Source organism: Sordaria macrospora, chromosome 4 (genome assembly GCF_033870435.1).
Source record: "Sordaria macrospora chromosome 4, complete sequence".
NCBI lineage: Eukaryota > Fungi > Ascomycota > Sordariomycetes > Sordariales > Sordariaceae > Sordaria > Sordaria macrospora.
This window is the reverse complement of record NC_089374.1, coordinates 5,029,966-5,048,496: the sequence shown is the minus strand read 5'-3', so window position 1 is coordinate 5,048,496 and position 18,531 is coordinate 5,029,966. Positions and strand designations below refer to the sequence as shown.

The window sequence follows — 18,531 nt, the reverse complement described above, 5'->3', positions numbered from 1 at the left end:
ATTGCCTTCCGGCCAGCTCTCGCTGAGCTCACTTACAGCGTCACCGGCACCTCCCACGGCAAACCCATCCACCGTCCGATATCGTCTTCGAACGGAATGATCCAAGTCTTCACCGGCTTAACCGAGGATCAACTTCCGGATCCCAAACAGAGGCACCAACTCTACCCCTGAATCAAAAGGCACGACGACAGGGCTCAGCCAACGCGATTCATTACAGCAGTAATTAGTGTGGCGCGGTCCCAAAGAACCTTGGTACGACGGCGAACAAGATCACCAGCATACATGGCTACTTCCAAGTCCCTACGGCTCTTGGGAGACAGGCGGGTAGTGTGGGCTCGTTGCCTTCGGACTATCTTTGCTGCGTGGGTGGGCATTGATGGAGCGTCGAATGCGGTATTGCTGCAGGCTGGAGTTACCAGTGAGGTATGTATGTCCTTCTCTCTGTTCTTTTCCACGTTGACTGGCTGTGCTCGCAGGGAGTGCAGGGATCAAAGACTTAACGAGAACTGATCGGTGTCCAATGGCGACTCTTCCAACATTTAGCTCAGGGCGGACAGTTCCCAAAATCATTGGGCATGGCTGGAATGGGTTCCTGACGCGGCTTACAACATTCCGTCCTTTCCTGGTACTTTAGGTGAACCCATTCGGATTGTCAGATCACTTCATGCTCCGAACTGAACCTCGGCCTTCAAGTTTCGCTGAAAACTGACTGACTAACAACTTCCGCGTACATGTATGTACATGTAGTGAACACCGGCGACTGGATAGAACTCAATATTACTACTACTTCAGCAACTTCAGGAACGGTGTAAATTCTCACTTCCCTAATCCCTCGCCATCACTTCTCACTCCCTCCCTGTCACTCCAAATTTCTCAGTTCCAGTTCGAAGTCAAAAGCCACCTGCCTAATAGCTAACAACCCCCAGCGCAAATGCCAATCTCGACCAAAATTACAGTCTCTTGATTCCCCTCACTGGCGGAACACCCCTTGGCCGAGTGGATGCGGGGTGGATCATCGAGGCCCCGTCCACATCCTCTGGGAGGCCCCCTTATACAAAGTTTAACGACGTCTGGTTCGAGGACTGTTCCGTGACAACAGCGAATGGAACGAGTAAGGCGTGGATGGGGCGACTATCTATTTCTGGTCTTCTAACAGGTGCATGGCGTTCGAATATGATAATGGCGATTCCTGGGTGCAATCCACCACTTCGTTGACTGCAGATTTCGAGTGGAAGGAGCAGGTGGATGGTGCATGCATATTGCTTGGTTGATGATCCGGGACTATGGGCGGAGCAGGGGAAAGCTGTGAGGTGTTGAACAAACAGCCTGGGTGTTGCGGAAAGGAGAGGGAAAGACGAGAAAAAAGAGGGAAGGAGTTGATATGTCAAGGGCAAAAAAAAGGGAGGAATGAAATAGGAAAAAAGTGTGCCCCCACGCGGGATTGAACCGCGGACCTCTTCATATCGCAGATGGTTAGTACGAGTGAAGCGCTCTACCACTGAGCTATACGGGCGTACGCTTCTCGTTGTCATTCGCTGATGGAGATAGGCAACATAAATGCCAGGAGTCTACAATGCCAGCTTTCGGCGTAAGGCCGCTCTTGGTTGAGAACATGATCTTGTACCTGACCCCAGATCCAGTGGGACAAGATATGCATATTTACAAAGCACTTCTTGGCACCTGTTGGTAAGTTTCCGCTTCTCCAGAGTTGCACTAACTCTTAACTGATGTTGTCGTACCCGACATCAAGGGCCTCAGGGAACACTTGCCCTGGCCATGCAGCGAGAAAATGACCGCCGTGAGAAGTTCCAAAGGCGGGAAAAAGATTCAGCCAGCCCAAAGAATCCGACCATACCTAGTATCCAGAATTTCTTTGATAAAGCTGACGCGCATCTGCGATTGTCATAAAAAGCGCATCCTGATGGGTCCCAAATTGGCCATCACACCGGCCCATTTAGCGAAAGCTGATCGGACCTATAAAACCAAAGAGGAAATCAGAAATACGGAAGGGCCACTCTCACGAAAAGGCTGGAATACAGATATCCGTGCTGAGGGAAACCTGAAGAGGGCCTAAGGTTGGTAGTTATTTGCGTTTGCTATATGTCTGGTAGCGGAGAGCACGATAACGGGGAAGAATACATCTAGACAGGTAAGACTAAAGCCAGACCCAAGCATGTCAAGGAAATTAGAACATCCCTCTACCTCTTCCGATTCCATCTTATACGTCTGCAGACATCTACCCTAGACATCCTGCCCGTTCCTACCTGTAGATAAATACATGGTCGACGGCGCTTCCTTCCTCCCTCGCATCCTACCACGTAGTAGAAGACTCCGCACAAAACTCCGTATTATTACTCTCAAAGGCCATACACCTCCTTTTAGGCTAGTAATACATATCGGCGCCGTCCACGCCCCTGGTCGTCCCATTGGTCGTCGATGCGGAGCAATTCTTGAACCACACGTTGTCGAATCGGGAATACGGCGCTATACTAAAACCCTCAACCATTGGGGCCTCGACGACCCAGTCGGCGTCGACCTGGCCGAGGGGCGAACCGTTGACGAGGGAAACGGTATAGGCGGTCGACTGGTTCAGATTGCTTATGAGACTAGCGGTAGGTAGAGACGTTTTGTTAGTGTTGTGATTTCAATGTTGGGATGCACAGATCATGGATTGGATGATGGCCAGGACTGGACTGAAAACAAGAACCTACATATTTCCGGTGGTCGCCGATGTCGCAGTGATGATTAATTCAATCCAGTCACCGGTTTTTACTGTTTGACGAGGGTCGTTAGTGGAAGTCCCAATATCGAGGGCTGACTCCAGTCCAAATCACTCACCAGGGAATGACGGGATGTCGTAAGCCTTGTCAGGAACCCATTCGACCCAAGCCCCATTGCTTTGAATGCCATCTGCACCAAGCTAGGTAACGATGCAAGTCAGTTAGAGGTCAGGTAGCCTGCACTTCTACCTGCAGTGCACAGAACAACATGGAACATACCAGACTGAGAATTCCAGCCTGCAACAGGGTCTCTGGCCATTTTGCCCTATCAATCCCTACCCAAGTGGCAAGAAACCAAGCGCCATCCCCAGGATATCTGGGGGACACTGTAGGGACCTGGAAGTGTGCGTGTACGTTGGTGATCTTATTCGTCGAGTCCCCGCCTGGATGCTGGACGGCGCCGTACCAGTTGGCGCTGTATAGTACTGGATTATTCTTTTGTTGACGTGCTAGTTTCTTGGTTGATATCGTCAAGTTCGTTTTTTCTTGAACACTTGAAGTTCGGTTGAGACGGTGGAGACTTAGGGCCTTGGGTTCGAAGACGATTGAGGAAGGAGGAATAGGTTTTCCGTAGGATGTTCCGGTAACGGTGTAGGCGAACTTACCAAGGACTGGTATCGATACAAGGGCAAGGAGGAGGAGGCGTCGGAGAGACATCATGGTGGACTCCAGGTGGTGGCGGTGGTGCGGTTCTTGTGGGAAGGAGATTCTTTGGTGATGTGGATAAAACGAGGACAGGTGGTCGAGATTAAATAGCGCGGGTAGAAAGAAGACACACTGGCAAGATGTATGAGAAATAAATGCGCCTGCAACGAACTTCCGCTATGCTTTGATCTGGATGCATGCATAGCTGCTGATATTCTGTCTGGCCGAGAACATGCATATTTCATACCTGCAGTGCTGGATTTGGCGAAGGGCCGTCGTATTGTCTAGGCTCTCACCCCAATTCCCAGCCCGCTAGACCTCCTGCCCACTGTAATTATCCAACTCACTCGTCGTCGGATCCCAACACACGGGGCTATACTCCTTCGTCTCCAGCCCCTTCACCTCCTCCTCGTTCAACTCAAAGTCATAAACATCCGCATTCTCCTCGATCCTCTCCGCCCTAACACTCTTCGGCAGCGGCACATATCCCTTCTGCAAACTCCACCTCACCAGCACCTGTGCCTCCGTCTTTCCATACTTCTCCGCCAGCTTCTTCAAATCCGGCTCGCCAAACCTCTCTCCTCTAACAATGGGCGCGTACGCTTCCACGACAACGTTGCGTTTGCGACACCACTCGACGATATCACTACGGGCACACCAAGGATGAACCTCCCACTGCCCGACACTGATCACACCTCCCTTGCCCGGCCCGCTCCGTTCAGCTTCCAGTTGCTTGATATGCTGCTCCAGTTCGTCGAGGTGATGGACGCCATAGTTTGAAACACCAATAGACCGGATCTTTCCTTCCTCGACGGCTTCGACAAGCGCAAGCCAGGCGCCCTTCCGGTTTGCGGACCCGCCGTAGGGAGCGTGCAGGAGCATGAGGTCGATGTACTCTAACCCTGTCTTTTGAAGGGATTCGGAGATGATGCGCTTTGCAGCGTTGTAGGAGATGTGCTTGGGGCCGATCTTGGAGGTGAAGAAGATTTCGGAGCGAGGGATGGAGGAGCGGAGGATGGCGGCGCCGCAGCCGGCTTCGTTGCGGTAGGCGGAGGCGGAGTCGACCTATTGACGGAAGAGAGGTTAGTATGGTGGTGGAAGGCGGGGTGGAATAGGACGGGAGGCAAAACAGGAATGGAAGAGGGATACTGGGAAAGGAGAAATAAGAAAGGAACGAACATGACGATATCCGACATTGAAGGCTTCTTCGACGATCTTGTCTACTTCATCGGCGGGACTAGGAATGGAGTTAATTAGAATGACGAGCCAGCCCTTGCAGTGACCAGTAAAGCCAAAGTATCTTACGTTTGGTAAACCTGAAATAGAAGGAGTCAGTCATTTGCAGACGAAGATGACATGTACCCAGTGACATGCACAGCGGGGGGCGGAACACTCAGTAATTACTTACACCAAACCCCAATTGCGGGATTTCATATCCGCTATTCAGCTTGATCTTGTCGCTAATGCCGAGTTTCACCATGTTGTTTCGTTGCCTTGACGTTTTTCAGCAAGAAAAAAGCGAGTGTCCGACGTGGTGCAGTGATGAATGGAGAAACCGAGAAAGTGCAGTCGCGACCGATGACGTGCTATGCGACTTGTGAGAGGACGGGAGTCGGTCCTTCCTCCGAATTAACCCCGACACAACGAACGATGACAAATCTCCCCGGATGTAGTGCGTAAAGGATTATGCTTTCTGGTTAAAGACGTAGACTGGATGTCCTCTTGCTTTCCAGCGTGCCTAAGGTACTCTGATCGCAGGTCGATTCGGATTGTCGGTAGTATCTCCTTCCCGGTGTGGATGTCCATCTACAAACCTGAACTTCTCGTGGGAGTTTGAGCGGGTCTATCATATTACGACAATTGATGAAGTATCGGACAGTCTCTTGGCGGAAATCGGAATGTTGTTATCGCGATTAACCGTCATCGCCAGTGTGCTGTTATTACGAATTGAATGTCAACAGGCCTGGCCTGTTCAGGGGGAAGTTGACAGTGACCCGTGAAGATCAAGCCAGAGCTGGGCCGTTCCAGGAGATGATCTTTCTTTGACCTTGTTCCTGCCTGCTATACATCAACATCAACTACCTCAAGGACTCAACGGAGAAACCGTCCTTTGCCTCATTCACTTCGTCTCTCTGCGCCGACAGCATCCATATCCCAGACCCATCGCCTCTCTCCTTCCTTCCCCTTGTTCCCCAATTCAAATCCCCCAATCTACTTCGCCGGCTCAACGCTCTGCGGATAATAAAACAGCTCATTCGGATCATACTGTGCCTTCACCTGCTTCAACCTCTCCAAGCTCCCCCGATAATAATTCCCCACCGCCTCAGCCCTCTTCATAGTGGGATCCGCATAATTGATATACATCCCCCACTGGTCCTGCTTCATATTATCCGTAAAGCTCTTGACCCATCCATCGAGAAAGCTGAATCCGTTGCTGGGATAACTGCCGAACTGGACGCGGTCGTAGAGCTCGTAGAGGAAGAGGTACTCGGGGCTGCGATAGGCGTACGAACTGGTGTAGTTGGCCGAGTTGGTGGTGGTGGATGTGATGGCGGACTTGGGACCGCCGTGCATGTCGATGATGATGAACCAGTCGCGGTTGACGCGCTTGGCGGTGTTAATCCAGTAGGAGGCGACCGAGTTGAGGGCGGCGGAGGGGAGGGCGGTGGTGACGAGGGATTTGGAGTAGAAGGTTTCAACCTGCACGGCACAAGGGAGGGAGTTAATTGCTGATGGAGACGGGAAGAGAATGGACTGGAAAGGGGAAGACTGGGCCTACCTGGTTATAAGGATGCGTAACATCCACCGTTCCCCCATAAGTGTAATAAGTAAACGCTCCCATCCAGTCATACTGCTGCGCATTGCTCAAGCTTGCGCCAAGAGCGCTCAGCAACGGCTGCGCGGCCGTCCTCAGCGCAGAGCTACTACCGTGATACAAGCCCTGGATTTGCGTCTGACTCGGCGAGCCGAAGATTCGGAAGTTCATCTCCTTGGGCATGTTGCCCGCTGCCAACCAATCCTGCAACTTTCCCCAGCCGGACGCAATCGACGACGCTGAGTTCCAGGGCAAGTTAATCTGGAAAGCAGTGACCTGCGAGGGTGCAGCAAAGGTGTTGAACTTGAAGGAAGTCACAATACCAAAGTTGGACCCGGCGCCGCGCAAAGCCCAGAAGAGGTCCGGGTTCTCGGTTGGCGAGGCAGTTACCACGGTGCTGTTGGCCAGAACGACGGTGGCGGCGGCAATCCAGTCTACTGCTAGACCGTAGGTGTGCGAGGAGAAGCCGAAGCCGCCGTGGAGGGAGTGGCCTGCTACTCCGACTCTGTTTCCCTGTTAGTTAGCACCGGCCGGGTTGAGCAATAGGGGTTCATGAGCGGTAAACATACCCAGGACAAGTCCCATGTGAGAAAGCTCTCTTGCCCTGTTTATACAATTCGGTCGCCACATGTCCCAGTCTCGCTCCCGCTTGGATATCCGCGATATTCGTCGTCTTATCTAGCGTCACTTTGAACATGCGATCCAATTCCACAACCAGATGCCCGTTCTCTCCGCCTAGACCAAACGAGGCATAACTGTGTCCTCCTGATTTGGGGGTGACTTTGATTCCCAGCTTCGCGGCACAGGAGACGGCGCCTTGAATGTGTTCGACGGTGGTGGGGACGGCAATGGCTACCGGCGTGTATGGCAGGCGCTGATTGAAGGGATTGACGTCGGCGCGCCAATCGGAGGACCCCTGGGCATCGGCTGGGACGCCGGCGGATTTGAGGCAGTCGTCGATGGCGGCACGCTTGTTAAGTGGGGATGTTAGGGGGTTGGCGAGGATGGGAGCTGCCGTGGCAGTGAGGAGGATGAGAGGGAGCCACATGTTGGACGATCTACTGGAGCCGGGCGGAATCCTGTTCAGCGGGATGGGACGATCAGTTCTGGAGGCTGGAGCAGGATCGAGGGCAGCGCCGTAGACTTGATATAGCTTGTGACAGTCTCATTGTGTCGAAGAGGCCATAAAGGACATTGACCTATCGGAGCTATTTCTGCCTTTTCCCGTTTTAGCACCCACGAGACTGTCAAGAAATGGAAACTGACATCAGTTCCCTTCCAACTTCCACGACTGGCTGGGGATATTGAATTGAGGGGGTGGTAACGCGGGATCACGGCATCAAGCCCCCCGGGGATTAATCACTGAGCCGTCTCGGCCGTCTCTGACTTTGTGGGGAGCATAACATATGCGGAAGGGCGACCAAGTCTTCGGAATGCGGAGGATTGTGTGTTACTGTAGCTGGGAATCTCGTCGAGCCGTTGCAGATCAGAGATTCGGAAGGTGAGCAGGATGGAAGTTCGCCAGTGATTGGTCCGGTTAACATATCAGCCTACAGATGATGCTTCCTTCACATACGGCACCTATGCCAAGAGCGATGAGCATGTTCAGCATGTCATCCCAAGCTCTGGGCGCACCTTGGACCGATGAGGTTGAAACAAGAGTTTGTATGGACCGTGGATGAAAGAGACGCATCGGCACTTGCTGATGCGACTCTGTTCCTTGTCGACGATTCTAGGCGAGATCTAGGCGAGAGCGACTAGAACTACTAGCGAGATGTCAGCCCTGCAATGGGAATCCTTTGACGGTTAAAAGCAGCCGCCGAGCCGCTCGCTGTTTTGGAAGCCGATCGACAACAATGGTGGTATTTGCTGTCAGATTTTGCTCCAGGGGAAAAGGCCAGAAGTTGATGGTTGGACGAGACTGGGAGCTTGAAGGTGTTGTGGGCCTGATACAAAGATTGTTCGGGGGAAGTTGGTAATTATAGGCTAAAGTGTGGCCGTTACCCGTCATCCCGCTATTCAGGCCCGATGAGAACACACCACACGGAGCGCTCCTATAAAGTGGCCTCTCTGCCCCAGATTGCAAGCAATATCGATGTTGGTATTGCATGGTGTGCTTTCGACTGCCCACACTCTGCGAAGTGGTCATGTGCTTCTCCGTGGTGCCTTGGTCCTACAGAAATCATGCCAGAACTTTGCCTCAAGGACGCTTTGTACCGTTTGGAAGGGACAAGAGACCTGAGTTGATACAGTCGACAGTTGTTGACTTTTGCCTGTTTATGATAACCGGGCTAAGGGCTGGCAACGGGGTGTACTCTGGCGGTCCGATCGAGGTCGATTCTATGTCATCACGGACGTCAGCACCAAGAGTAAGAGACGGGATGGAAGAACAATCTCAATTGACGCTCGTTGGCCTCGAATTAGGCGTGCACGGCGGGCTCAAATCTGATGTGTCTTCAGAGCACGCCATAGCCTCCAAGGAAGCTTCCAGCTGGCTTTGACTTTGAAGGGGTCAAAGTCAGCCTTCTCCAACCGTTCCAAGTAGTCAGCAGCCGGCACTGCTTCCAGCAACACCCCAAACCCCCTCTTGATATCAGCTTGTGTTGTGTCGGTGCCGCCAGTCGAGTAGACATGCTCCTGTTCTCCCTCATGCTCATAATCATGTCCCACCTCTTCTCCAGCCTTCAAGTTCTTCAACATCTCCCTCGCCGTGATCAAATGGTCATTGGCCCTCGTAGCCACCTTGAACACGGCATCCTGTAGTCCCTCGGCGTTGGGTCCGCGGCGGAAGACATCCTCTTCTCTGACTCCCGCCTCGGCCATCACATCGAGAGGCAATAGCAGCGCAGGAGGTCGGGTGTTGCCTACGCTACCAGCCGGGCCCTGGATGGGCTGCGATGGAGCGGCCAGAACGGGAATACCACGCAGTGTGGCTACAATGCCGCAGGCCTTGCCAATGTGACTAGCCAGATGGTCCATATGTACCGATCGCAAAGGCATGGAGGCCAGTGTCATGTACATCAGCGTCGCGTACGTATTCTCGGCGTAATCTTGCAGCGAATTCAAGCTAACAAATGGCCTATTTTCCATATGTTGCTCGCGCGTGTTGATCAGGCATAGGAGCCAGAACTTGAGGGAGCTGGCGCTGCTGGGGCCGGCGCGAGCTTTGAGGTCTTGGACGGCTTGGTGGAGGACGATAGAGATGGGCTCGCGTGGGGGGTTGCCGGCAAAGACGCTGTTCACGGTTTCACGCCAAAAGGACATGCGCATGCGTGCGATGGTCGTGTTGGAAACAGTCTCGGGGAGGCGGGCGAGTTCGAGGTTCAGGGTACGGAGAGCACTGTAGGCGTTGCGGGAGGAGGGAGGGACAAATTGTCGGAGGAGGAAGGCTTCGTAGTCCCCATGTCTGGGAAAGGGGAGAGTTAGCAGGAGTCAATCAAAAAGGGAAGAGAATGGAATGACAGACTTGAGCTGGTTCTCACAGTACTGGCGGGCCTTTTCGACGTCGACATCAGTGATTGTCGCGAGGCCTCGTCTGGGAAGGGAAGGCTGCCACAAAGCTGGAAGCTGAGGCTGGAGCCGAAGACCACCTGGCCGTAGAGGTGCCCGCTGCCTCAGGACATGGCAGGTAAGTGCTCGAGAGGATATCATGGTAGAGCAAGAAGCGGTACTGTTTTACCCGCTGTCACAATAAAAGATCACATCTCTGGAACGAGAGACAAGACAACCACCTCGGCTGCGAGAGGAAGACAGAAGGTCGACAACGACATTGAATGTTTTCTCGGCATTTGATTCGACAATTAGGACCATGTCACGCCGTGCTGCCCCTCAGCATCACAAGCGCTATGTTTTAGCGGATGTTAGTGAGAAGCTCCAGACACTTTACGGCTACCTTAGCGATGACGGCAATAAATGGAAGAGGTGGCCCGAGCTCCTTTCCACCTGAATGAAGTAGCGCGTAATCACCTGACAACGGGAAAGCGCAATTGAATGGCCCGCCAAAGATTCACGGTTGCCACGGCTCAGTCGCGTCTCCCGGCGCAACTTGTTAACACTCAAGCGCATTCAATTCAATTACTTCTCGTCATTGTTTGACTTTCAGCTGCACACAACCCATGTACCTATAGCTGCCCCCATGGGCTGAACAACACCGACCTTCAACGACTGGAAACACAAGCGATAGACATCACAATGGACTTCACCGACGAGCCCCCCTCCAAGAAGCGCCGGTTCCTGGCCGACCACCTGGACTCGGACGATGTCGTTGCCGGCCCCAGTTCGTCTCCTCAGTTCAGCGCTCCCCCGAGCTCACCTCCCAGGAAGAAACTCCAAAAAAATGCAAACGAAGAAGCCACGCCTCGAAAGTCGAAATATGCGGACGACGACAACCAGGAACCCCCGATATTCTTCACAGAGGAGAATATCAAGTTCTTTCTTGACGAACTGCCCAAGCCAGATCCCAGGAGAGGCTATCTCTTGAAAGATATCGATACTCCAGTCGCGACACCAGTCCCCGTGGCCGAGTCCCCCCAGCTGGCGTTCGACAAAGACACATTCGAAGCCTTTGTTGGCGAAAAGGTTGCGATTGACATCCTCCAGGTCATAAGCAAGAACTGCGGCAACAATATCGAAAGAGCTGTCAATATGTACCTGGATGGAACATGGAAGAAGCTGTACCGGGCGCCTCCCGTCAGGGTCAACTCGCATGCGCCCCTGATTGTAGGAGGCCAGTCTCCCAAGAAAGCATCAACAACACCACAAGCACGATCGCCATCACAAGCTCTAGCCAAGTCACAACCAAGGTCGAAACCACCACCAACGGATGAACCCAAGGTTCTCCCATCAATACCGGAAGCCCGCTATGTCGGCGCACTTGGCGTTGAGGGGTGGGCTACCAGGAGCGGGACAGGCCTTCTCAGACACGGCGATATCGTCAAGATTGAGCGCCAAAAGATCCAACCACCCACCGTTGGAAGGAAAGGGCAAAACAAGCCTGGAACTCCACAATCCATTCCACGGGTCAGCGCGGCAGCCGCCAAACGTGTCGATGTCATAGTCCGCTTCACCGACGCCAGCGGCAGGGAACTTGGTCGTCTGGCCAAAGACACAGCCAACTGGGTGTCACCACTAATAGATCAAAAGATTTGCAGATTCCAAGGCATCTGCGTCTACGCACCCGAGCGACTACGAACAAACGAGACCGTCTTCCTACAACTCAAGTGCTACATGCTCCGGTCAGCCTTCTTCGGGAGAACCCTCCAACTAGCCGACAACAGAGCCGCCGGGTTCCACGAGAAAGATGAGACAACAGAGGAGAAGGAGCTCCGGTTGAGGCAAGTTGCGCTCGTCAGACTGTTCCAAGAGATCAACCTTGTCCCCTCGCGAGGCAATGCTGCTGCCGCCAGAGACGCCAGGAAAGAACTGCTTGAAGCAGCAGAAATAGCCGAGAAGAAGGCCATGGACAAGGCAAAGGCCGGAGAAAACAATAACGGGTCAGCTTCTCCATCAGGAGAGGCCGAAGAGGGCCAAGAGCTCGAACAAGACCAACTTGATGAGCTGTACAAGAAGGCTCAATCATTCGACTTTAACACCCCCGAGGCCGAACCGGCTGATACCTTCGCCATGACCTTGCGTCCATACCAGAAGCAATCGCTGCATTGGATGCTGGCCAAGGAGAAGAACCAGCGAACAGAAGACCGCGAAACATCCATGCATCCCTTATGGGAAGAGTATACTTGGCCGCTCAAGGACCATGACGACAAGGACTTGCCTGTTGTTCCTGACCAACCCTACTTCTACGTCAATCCATACTCTGGCGACCTGTCTCTTGACTTCCCCAAGCAAGAACAGCATTGTCTTGGTGGTATCTTGGCTGACGAGATGGGACTTGGTGCGTTTGCTTTTGCCCTTTTCTTTGCTTTGCCATGGATCCCAGCTGACACTCGTCTCTTACAGGCAAAACCATCCAAATGCTCTCCCTGATTCATTCGCACAGATCCGAAGTAGCCATCAAGGCGCGTGAGGCCGGTCCCACCTCAGTCAACAACCTCCCACGTCTACCAGCAGTGTCTGGACAGAAGACAACGGTTGACGCTCCATGTACAACACTTGTGGTTGCCCCCATGTCCTTGCTAGCGCAATGGCAAAGCGAGGCTGAGAATGCTTCCAAGGAGGGCACCCTCAAGACCATGATGTACTACGGGACGGAGAAGAATGTCGATCTGTTGAGTTTGTGCTGCGAAGCCAACGCAGCCAACGCTCCAGGGGTGATCGTCACCAGCTACGGAGTCGTCCTTTCCGAGTTTACCCAGCTCGCTACCAAGAACGCAGACAGACTCAACAGCCGTGGTCTATTCTCCCTCAACTTCTTCCGCGTCATCCTGGACGAAGCACACAATATCAAGAACCGCCAAGCCAAGACTTCTCGAGCATGCTACGAGATCGCCGCCGAACACCGCTGGGTCCTCACCGGAACCCCCATCGTCAACCGTCTCGAAGACCTCTTCAGCCTCGTCCGCTTTTTGCGCGTTGAGCCATGGAACAATTTTTCCTTCTGGCGAACCTTCATTACTGTCCCCTTCGAGTCCAAGAACTTTGTCCGCGCCCTAGACGTCGTCCAAACCGTCCTTGAGCCGCTCGTGATGCGCCGCACCAAAGACATGAAGACCCCCGATGGGCAGTTCCTCGTCCCACTCCCGCCCAAACACATCGAGATCGTCGACATCGAACTCTCCGAGCCTGAGAGGGCAGTATATGACTACATCTTCAAACACGCCAAGCGGACATTCTTCGATAACATGCAAGCCGGCACGGTCATGAAGGCGTTCACCTCCATCTTCGCGCAGATCTTGCGGCTCCGCCAAACGTGCTGTCACCCCTTGCTCGTCCGCAACCAGGAGGTTCTCGCTGATGAGGAGGAAGCCAACATGGCCGCTGACGTCGCGGCGGGATTAGCTGACGACATGGACCTTCAATCTCTCATCGAACGCTTCACCGCCACCACCGACGACGCCTCAACCACCAACAACAACTTCGGTGCTCATGTGCTCAAACAGATCCGCGACGAAGCAGTCAACGAATGTCCCATCTGCGCCGAAGAGCCCATGATCAACCAAGCCGTGACAGGATGTTGGCACTCTGCGTGCAAGAAATGTCTGCTCGACTACATCAAGCACCAAACCGACCGTAACGAGGTCCCACGGTGTTTCCAATGTCGCGAGCACATCAACATCCGGGACATCTTCGAAGTCATCCGCCACGCCGATGATGACCCGGAAACCACACCGTCGACTCCAAGTCCAGGGGCAACTCCCGAACCACGCATCTCCCTCCAACGCATCGGCACCAACGACTCCTCCGCTAAAATCGTCGCTCTAATCTCGCACCTCCGCGCCCTCCGCCAGGAACATCCCAAGATGAAATCCCTAGTGATTTCCCAGTTCACGTCCTTCCTCACTCTCATCTCCAGCGCTCTCGCCCGTCACAAAATCGCTTTTTTGCGGTTAGATGGGTCCATGTCCCAAAAGGCTCGCGCGGCGGTGCTTACCGAGTTTCAGGCCAGCAACAAGTTTTGTGTGCTGCTGCTGAGTCTCAAAGCCGGCGGTGTCGGATTGAACTTGACGAATGCGAAGAGGGTTTACATGATGGATCCGTGGTGGTCCTTTGCTGTGGAGGCGCAGGCGATTGATCGCGTTCATCGCATGGGGCAGGAGGATGAGGTGAGGGTTTATCGGTTCATTGTGAAACAAAGTGTGGAAATGAGGATGTTGAGGGTGCAGGAGAGGAAGAAGTTTATGTGAGTTTTGTTCCTGTCTGTCCCTGAGGTAAATTGAGAGGAGTGGAGGGAGTTTGAGGAAGATCAAAGGCTGACGTTACCTTACTTGACTGATTGCAGAGCAACTTCGCTGGGCATGATGTCTGACGAAGAAAAGAGGGTGCAGAGGATCGAGGATATCAAGGAGCTGTTGAGCTCGGATTGAGCGCGTCGATATGAGGTTTTATCAACCAGACCGTGTCGTCGCCGTCGGCATATAAAACGTTGTGGGAGCATTGGGCGCATCACATTGGGTATCTTGGCGCATATTGGTTTTGGTCATGGCTATCCGTTCCGCTAGGGTCCGGTTCGGACACTGGTGACTGGCGTACGCAATATAACTGGGATGCTAAGATTATGGGGTATCATTCCTTACATACGGTATTCGGATTCGTGATGTGGGTTGTTTGGTCTCAACTTTTGGTGTTTTGACATTCTCAACTCCATGTTGTGACCTCTCATGCACCAGACCCCGAGCGCTCACCCCATGCAAATCGTCATCACCCAAAACCAACTTCCGCCTCCTTCACAGCCCAAGTCCCCTCAACACATAATCCAGCTCCCTCGCCACCAACTCCGGATCGTCCTTTTGGATGAAATGTCCACAATCCTTGGCAATCTTGACCGGAACCACATCCTTGTCGTCGTTACCGTCAACCGCAGCCAGACGAGTTAACCCCTCGTTATATCGTTGCCAGGCTGGGTTCATGTACCCGTTTATGACGGCTTTGGGAATGGACATTGGACCCTGTTGATGTTGATGGAGGGGTCAGGTCAGGTCAGTGGGGGTGTGCCATCAGACGTGTGAGACGAACTGTCTTAATAGAGTGGTATGGTATGGTATGGTATGGGGGCTGGGGGATGGGAAGGGGTACCGTACACTAGATATGGGGAAGGGGAAAGACGGGGAAAAAGAAAAAAAAAACGAACCTTTTCGTTTTGATCGGCAAAGACGTCCCAGTCGTGACCGATGACGATTGCCTTCGGTCTTGTTATTGTCCCTTCCCTCATTCCGGCTTGTTCCTGCTCCTGCTCCTGCTCCTGCTTCTCCTTTCCGTTCAAATTCTTGTCCTCCTCCTCCTCCTCACCGTCGCGCAACGGAGGAATCGTAAGTTTCGGCCTATCAGCCCAAGGCAACAAGGTCCTCAACCCCCGTCTATCCAACCTCTCGGCATTTCCCACACTAGGATGAAACTTCTCCCTAAACTTTTGTCTTGTCCATCTTAGATCCTCCTCGCTTACCCCCTGTCTCAGATCTTTTTCGGGGTCGAATTCTGGAGAATCAGGATCGGGAAACACAGAAATAAAGTCGCTGTTGGCCATCATTGAGTCTAGGAAAAGATATCCCGTTACCCTGACCTGGGAGTGATGATGGTTGAAGAGCCGGGCTAAGGGACAGCCTATGGAGTTGGCTATGAATACTAGGTTTAGAGAGGATAGATCCTGGGAGAGGTATTGTGAGATGAGGAGTAGGAGTTGGTGTAAATCGGCGATTACGTCTAGCGGTGAGTGCCCGTAGGGAGTGTTATCTATTTCCGGATCGGGGTCGGAAGGGTCGCGGTCGGACTCGCCTTGCCCGAAACGGTCGTAGGTTAGGATGTTGGGGATTTTGATTTCGGATGGTACGTGTACGTGTGTCCCGTCATTAGAGGTATTATTAGACTTTGGTATCGACCCATGTTTATTGGCGTTGCCAGTCCCGCTCTCGTCTTTGGGTCCGGATGCAGTATCAGAAGAAGATACCGAAGAATTAGACGATGAAGCACACCGTCGCTGCTTATCGCGAATGCGCAAGAAGCGGGAGATGCACTCATTCCAAGACGAACGAGGGAGGATGAGCCCATTGAGGAAGACGAGGAGGGTTGATGAAGGTGGTAAAGATGTGATGTCCAGGGGGTCTGCGAATTCGGGGGAGGATGTACCCGGGAAGAGAGCTGAGATGCGCAGAGTCGCTGTGGGTTTGTGGGGGAGTTTAACTGAGATGTCCTTGAGTTGCATTTGGTGTTTGTGTTTGTGCGGAGAGCGGTGTAAATAAGGATAAGTAGCGTTAGGGTTGGGTCGGGGTATTAAGTGTTTGCTGTGATATCTAAAAAAAAGTACATCAAAACGAGATAACAGAGTGGTGAATATTGGCAGAGAAAAGCGAGCGTTGATGTTGATGTTGATATTGTCGTGTTGAAGATGGGAAGTCGATGACATACAATGTTCAACAAAATGTGGGGCTTTTGGAGATCACGACTTACAATGAAGGTTCCGCGTTCCCCATTCCCCATTCCCCATTCCCCATTCCCCATTCCCCATTCCCCATTCCCCATTCCCCATTCCCTATTCCCCATTCCCCATTCCCCATTCCCCATTCCCCTTTCCCCATTCCCCTTTCCCCATTTCCAGTTCTCGGGAACGAACTGGTGGGACGGCCCGGGAACGGGTAGAACGGGTACCTTAATTTCCATCCGAGCCATTCAGTTGTCATAGACATCCAGTGGAACAAACATCATGGGTTTGAATTCAATGTACTGGACAATGGACACTTGACCGATTCTGGCTGTCGGCGATGTTTGAACTTTTGAAAGGCGTTTGTTGCTTATTCGCCACCTCTACCGTACCGATCGACGACAACACAACAAAGGTGTCTTCTGAGATCATCAACACACCACCAGATAGATGCCTTCCATCTTTACACTACAGCCTATACACCTCCAGCGACCTTTCCCATACCTAACGAGGCGGGCCTCAAAGAGTCCCCTGGCGAAAAAGACATTGAAAGCAAATGGGGTATTGCCCAAATATCATGAGCCTACCTGCCCATTGGATCCCACACAAGCCAAGATGAAACATATAACCCTTCTTCCCCTACAGATCCCCCTCATCCCCATCATCCCCCACAACATATTTCACCAGACCCTCCCCTCCCCTTCCCTATCTACCTAAGCATACCACCCACTCTCAGGATCACCCAAACACTCCCCCACCGTGCCCGTGCTAAACCCCCTATTTCTGATGGTACCAACCATCTCTTCAACCAGCCTCTCCACCGTCCACCTATGCACATCATGCGCCAAAACAATCGCTGAGTCCGTGGCGGTATTCCATCCCAGCTCATTATTGAACTTGTTCACGCTGACTTGGATCGCGCCCTCGCTATCGTTTTCGTAATCCTTGGTGTCCAAATCAAAATTAACCACGTGGAGGCCCATGCCCTCGAGATCTTCCAGACATCCATTCTCGCAGGCGGCGTAGGGAGGCCGGATATATCTCGGTCTGACGCCGACGACTCGAAGCAACAGATCTTCGAGGCGGGTGACTTGTTCGACGCGGACGGCGGTTGTGGCACTCGACAGGTCGGTGTGGGACCAAGTGTGGGAGGCGATTTGGTGCCCCTCGCTCAGCATGCGGCGGAGGATGTTGGGGTATGGGGTGGATTCGTCGTCGATGCCCGAGACCCAGTTGGCGCCGTTGACGAAGAAGGTGGCGTGAACTGGGGGCGAGAAGGAGGCTAGGGTGTCGAGGAGTTGGCTGGTGTAGATGTAGGGACCGTCGTCGAAGGTTAGGGCTACCATGCCGGGGACTGTGCAGGAGTTGATTATCAGGCCGGTGGGGACTGCTCTTGGTTGGTATGAGGAGGGGCCTGAGGTGGTGTTATCGTTTTGATAGGAGGAAGATGATGAGAATGAAGAGTCTTGGTAGGGAGACGGCGAGCTGGAGGACGATGATGTGGCCTGGTTTGGGTAGTTGTCATTGGGATAGTAGTAATCAGGCCCATAGTTGTTATTTGAGTTGCTGTTGTCCGGAAAGAAGTCTCGCGTGGGAACTCTTTTACTGTTGATTGGTGTCAGTTATGATGACTGCAATTCAGGGACGACAGTATGTCTTACGATGGAGCTGGGAGAGCACGTCCTAGGGTCACGAGAGCCCCGATGGGTAGAACCTTTGACAAGCGCATCGTGGTCTCGAGTGAAGATTTTCTTGTTTGTCTAGTGGCGTTGTTCGACTAGTGATGTTGTTCGAGGAGTGATGTTCTTGTTCGTGGTGTTCTTGTTCGACTAGCGGTGGTGATGTTCTTTTCCAATTGCAAAAAAGTGAGTAGGAGAAGAACGAGTCGGGGCACTCGAAGATTGAAACAAAACGTGGAAAAGGACATATATGTAACGAGCAAGACTCATGCAAGATAAATAAACCCGAGCTTTATTTCGAGCCGAAACTGGTCGGATTTATATGCAATGTATCAACTGCAGTCTTCTTGGAAAGATGCAAGCAAGTCTACGGCACACTTCAATAACTTGCCAAAGCAAAAAGTCGGAGCGCCGAGACAAGACCGAAGACCGCTGCTCACAAGTCAACGCCAGATGATCGGCCGAAATGATGCCCAAAGCGCCTCCCATAGTTGTATTCTTGACTGATGGCGCCCTTTTTGTATTTCTTGGGTGTGGTTGGAAGTGTGTCCGGTGGGCGTGATTCGAACGTCAGAGGCTCATATC

The 18,531-nt window shown here is 52.8% G+C and overlaps 7 protein-coding genes and 1 non-coding gene across 8 annotated transcripts; 1 reads left to right on the top strand and 7 right to left on the bottom strand.

Annotated features, from left to right (window-relative positions):
* Positions 1-1,426: 1,426 nt before the first annotated feature.
* Positions 1,427-1,513, bottom strand: SMAC4_13702. Its single transcript is given in 2 exon segments — positions 1,427-1,462; positions 1,478-1,513. It is a non-coding gene; the product is annotated as a tRNA-Thr (tRNA).
* Positions 1,514-2,383: 870 nt separating this feature from the next.
* On the bottom strand, positions 2,384-3,437 carry SMAC4_07860 (uncharacterized protein; the record flags this gene model as incomplete). The annotated part of the gene is made up of 3 exons (XM_003345136.1): positions 2,384-2,597; positions 2,835-2,920; positions 3,000-3,437. 3 exons carry the CDS (start codon positions 3,435-3,437, stop codon positions 2,384-2,386), a joined length of 738 nt encoding a protein of 245 aa, XP_003345184.1.
* Positions 3,438-3,582: 145 nt separating this feature from the next.
* SMAC4_07861 (uncharacterized protein) lies at positions 3,583-4,990 on the bottom strand. Its single transcript, XM_066090705.1, has 3 exons — positions 4,841-4,990; positions 4,605-4,662; positions 3,583-4,490 (listed from the first exon to the last, which is right to left on the bottom strand). Exons 1-3 carry the CDS (start codon positions 4,903-4,905, stop codon positions 3,738-3,740), a joined length of 876 nt encoding a protein of 291 aa, XP_065946990.1. The 5' UTR covers positions 4,906-4,990; the 3' UTR covers positions 3,583-3,737.
* Positions 4,991-5,333: 343 nt separating this feature from the next.
* Positions 5,334-7,288, bottom strand: SMAC4_07862 (uncharacterized protein; the record flags this gene model as incomplete). The annotated part of the gene is made up of 3 exons (XM_003345138.2): positions 5,334-6,125; positions 6,205-6,745; positions 6,810-7,288. 3 exons carry the CDS (start codon positions 7,286-7,288, stop codon positions 5,637-5,639), a joined length of 1,509 nt encoding a protein of 502 aa, XP_003345186.1. The 3' UTR covers positions 5,334-5,636.
* A 1,061-nt stretch (positions 7,289-8,349) lies between these two features.
* SMAC4_07863 (uncharacterized protein) lies at positions 8,350-9,986 on the bottom strand. The gene is made up of 2 exons (XM_003345139.2): positions 9,707-9,986; positions 8,350-9,646 (listed from the first exon to the last, which is right to left on the bottom strand). Exons 1-2 carry the CDS (start codon positions 9,889-9,891, stop codon positions 8,680-8,682), a joined length of 1,152 nt encoding a protein of 383 aa, XP_003345187.1. The 5' UTR covers positions 9,892-9,986; the 3' UTR covers positions 8,350-8,679.
* A 445-nt stretch (positions 9,987-10,431) lies between these two features.
* SMAC4_07864 (uncharacterized protein) lies at positions 10,432-14,372 on the top strand (the record flags this gene model as incomplete). The annotated part of the gene is made up of 3 exons (XM_066090706.1): positions 10,432-12,130; positions 12,196-14,035; positions 14,135-14,372. 3 exons carry the CDS (start codon positions 10,432-10,434, stop codon positions 14,217-14,219), a joined length of 3,624 nt encoding a protein of 1,207 aa, XP_065946989.1. The 3' UTR covers positions 14,220-14,372.
* Positions 14,373-14,473: 101 nt separating this feature from the next.
* SMAC4_07865 (uncharacterized protein) lies at positions 14,474-16,341 on the bottom strand. Its single transcript, XM_003345141.2, has 2 exons — positions 14,984-16,341; positions 14,474-14,801 (listed from the first exon to the last, which is right to left on the bottom strand). The coding sequence occupies exons 1-2, from the start codon at positions 16,250-16,252 to the stop codon at positions 14,580-14,582; spliced, it is 1,491 nt and encodes a 496-aa protein (XP_003345189.2). The 5' UTR covers positions 16,253-16,341; the 3' UTR covers positions 14,474-14,579.
* Positions 16,342-16,538: 197 nt separating this feature from the next.
* SMAC4_07866 (uncharacterized protein) lies at positions 16,539-17,996 on the bottom strand (the record flags this gene model as incomplete). The annotated part of the gene is made up of 2 exons (XM_003345142.2): positions 16,539-17,872; positions 17,929-17,996. 2 exons carry the CDS (start codon positions 17,994-17,996, stop codon positions 16,981-16,983), a joined length of 960 nt encoding a protein of 319 aa, XP_003345190.1. The 3' UTR covers positions 16,539-16,980.
* Positions 17,997-18,531: the final 535 nt, after the last annotated feature.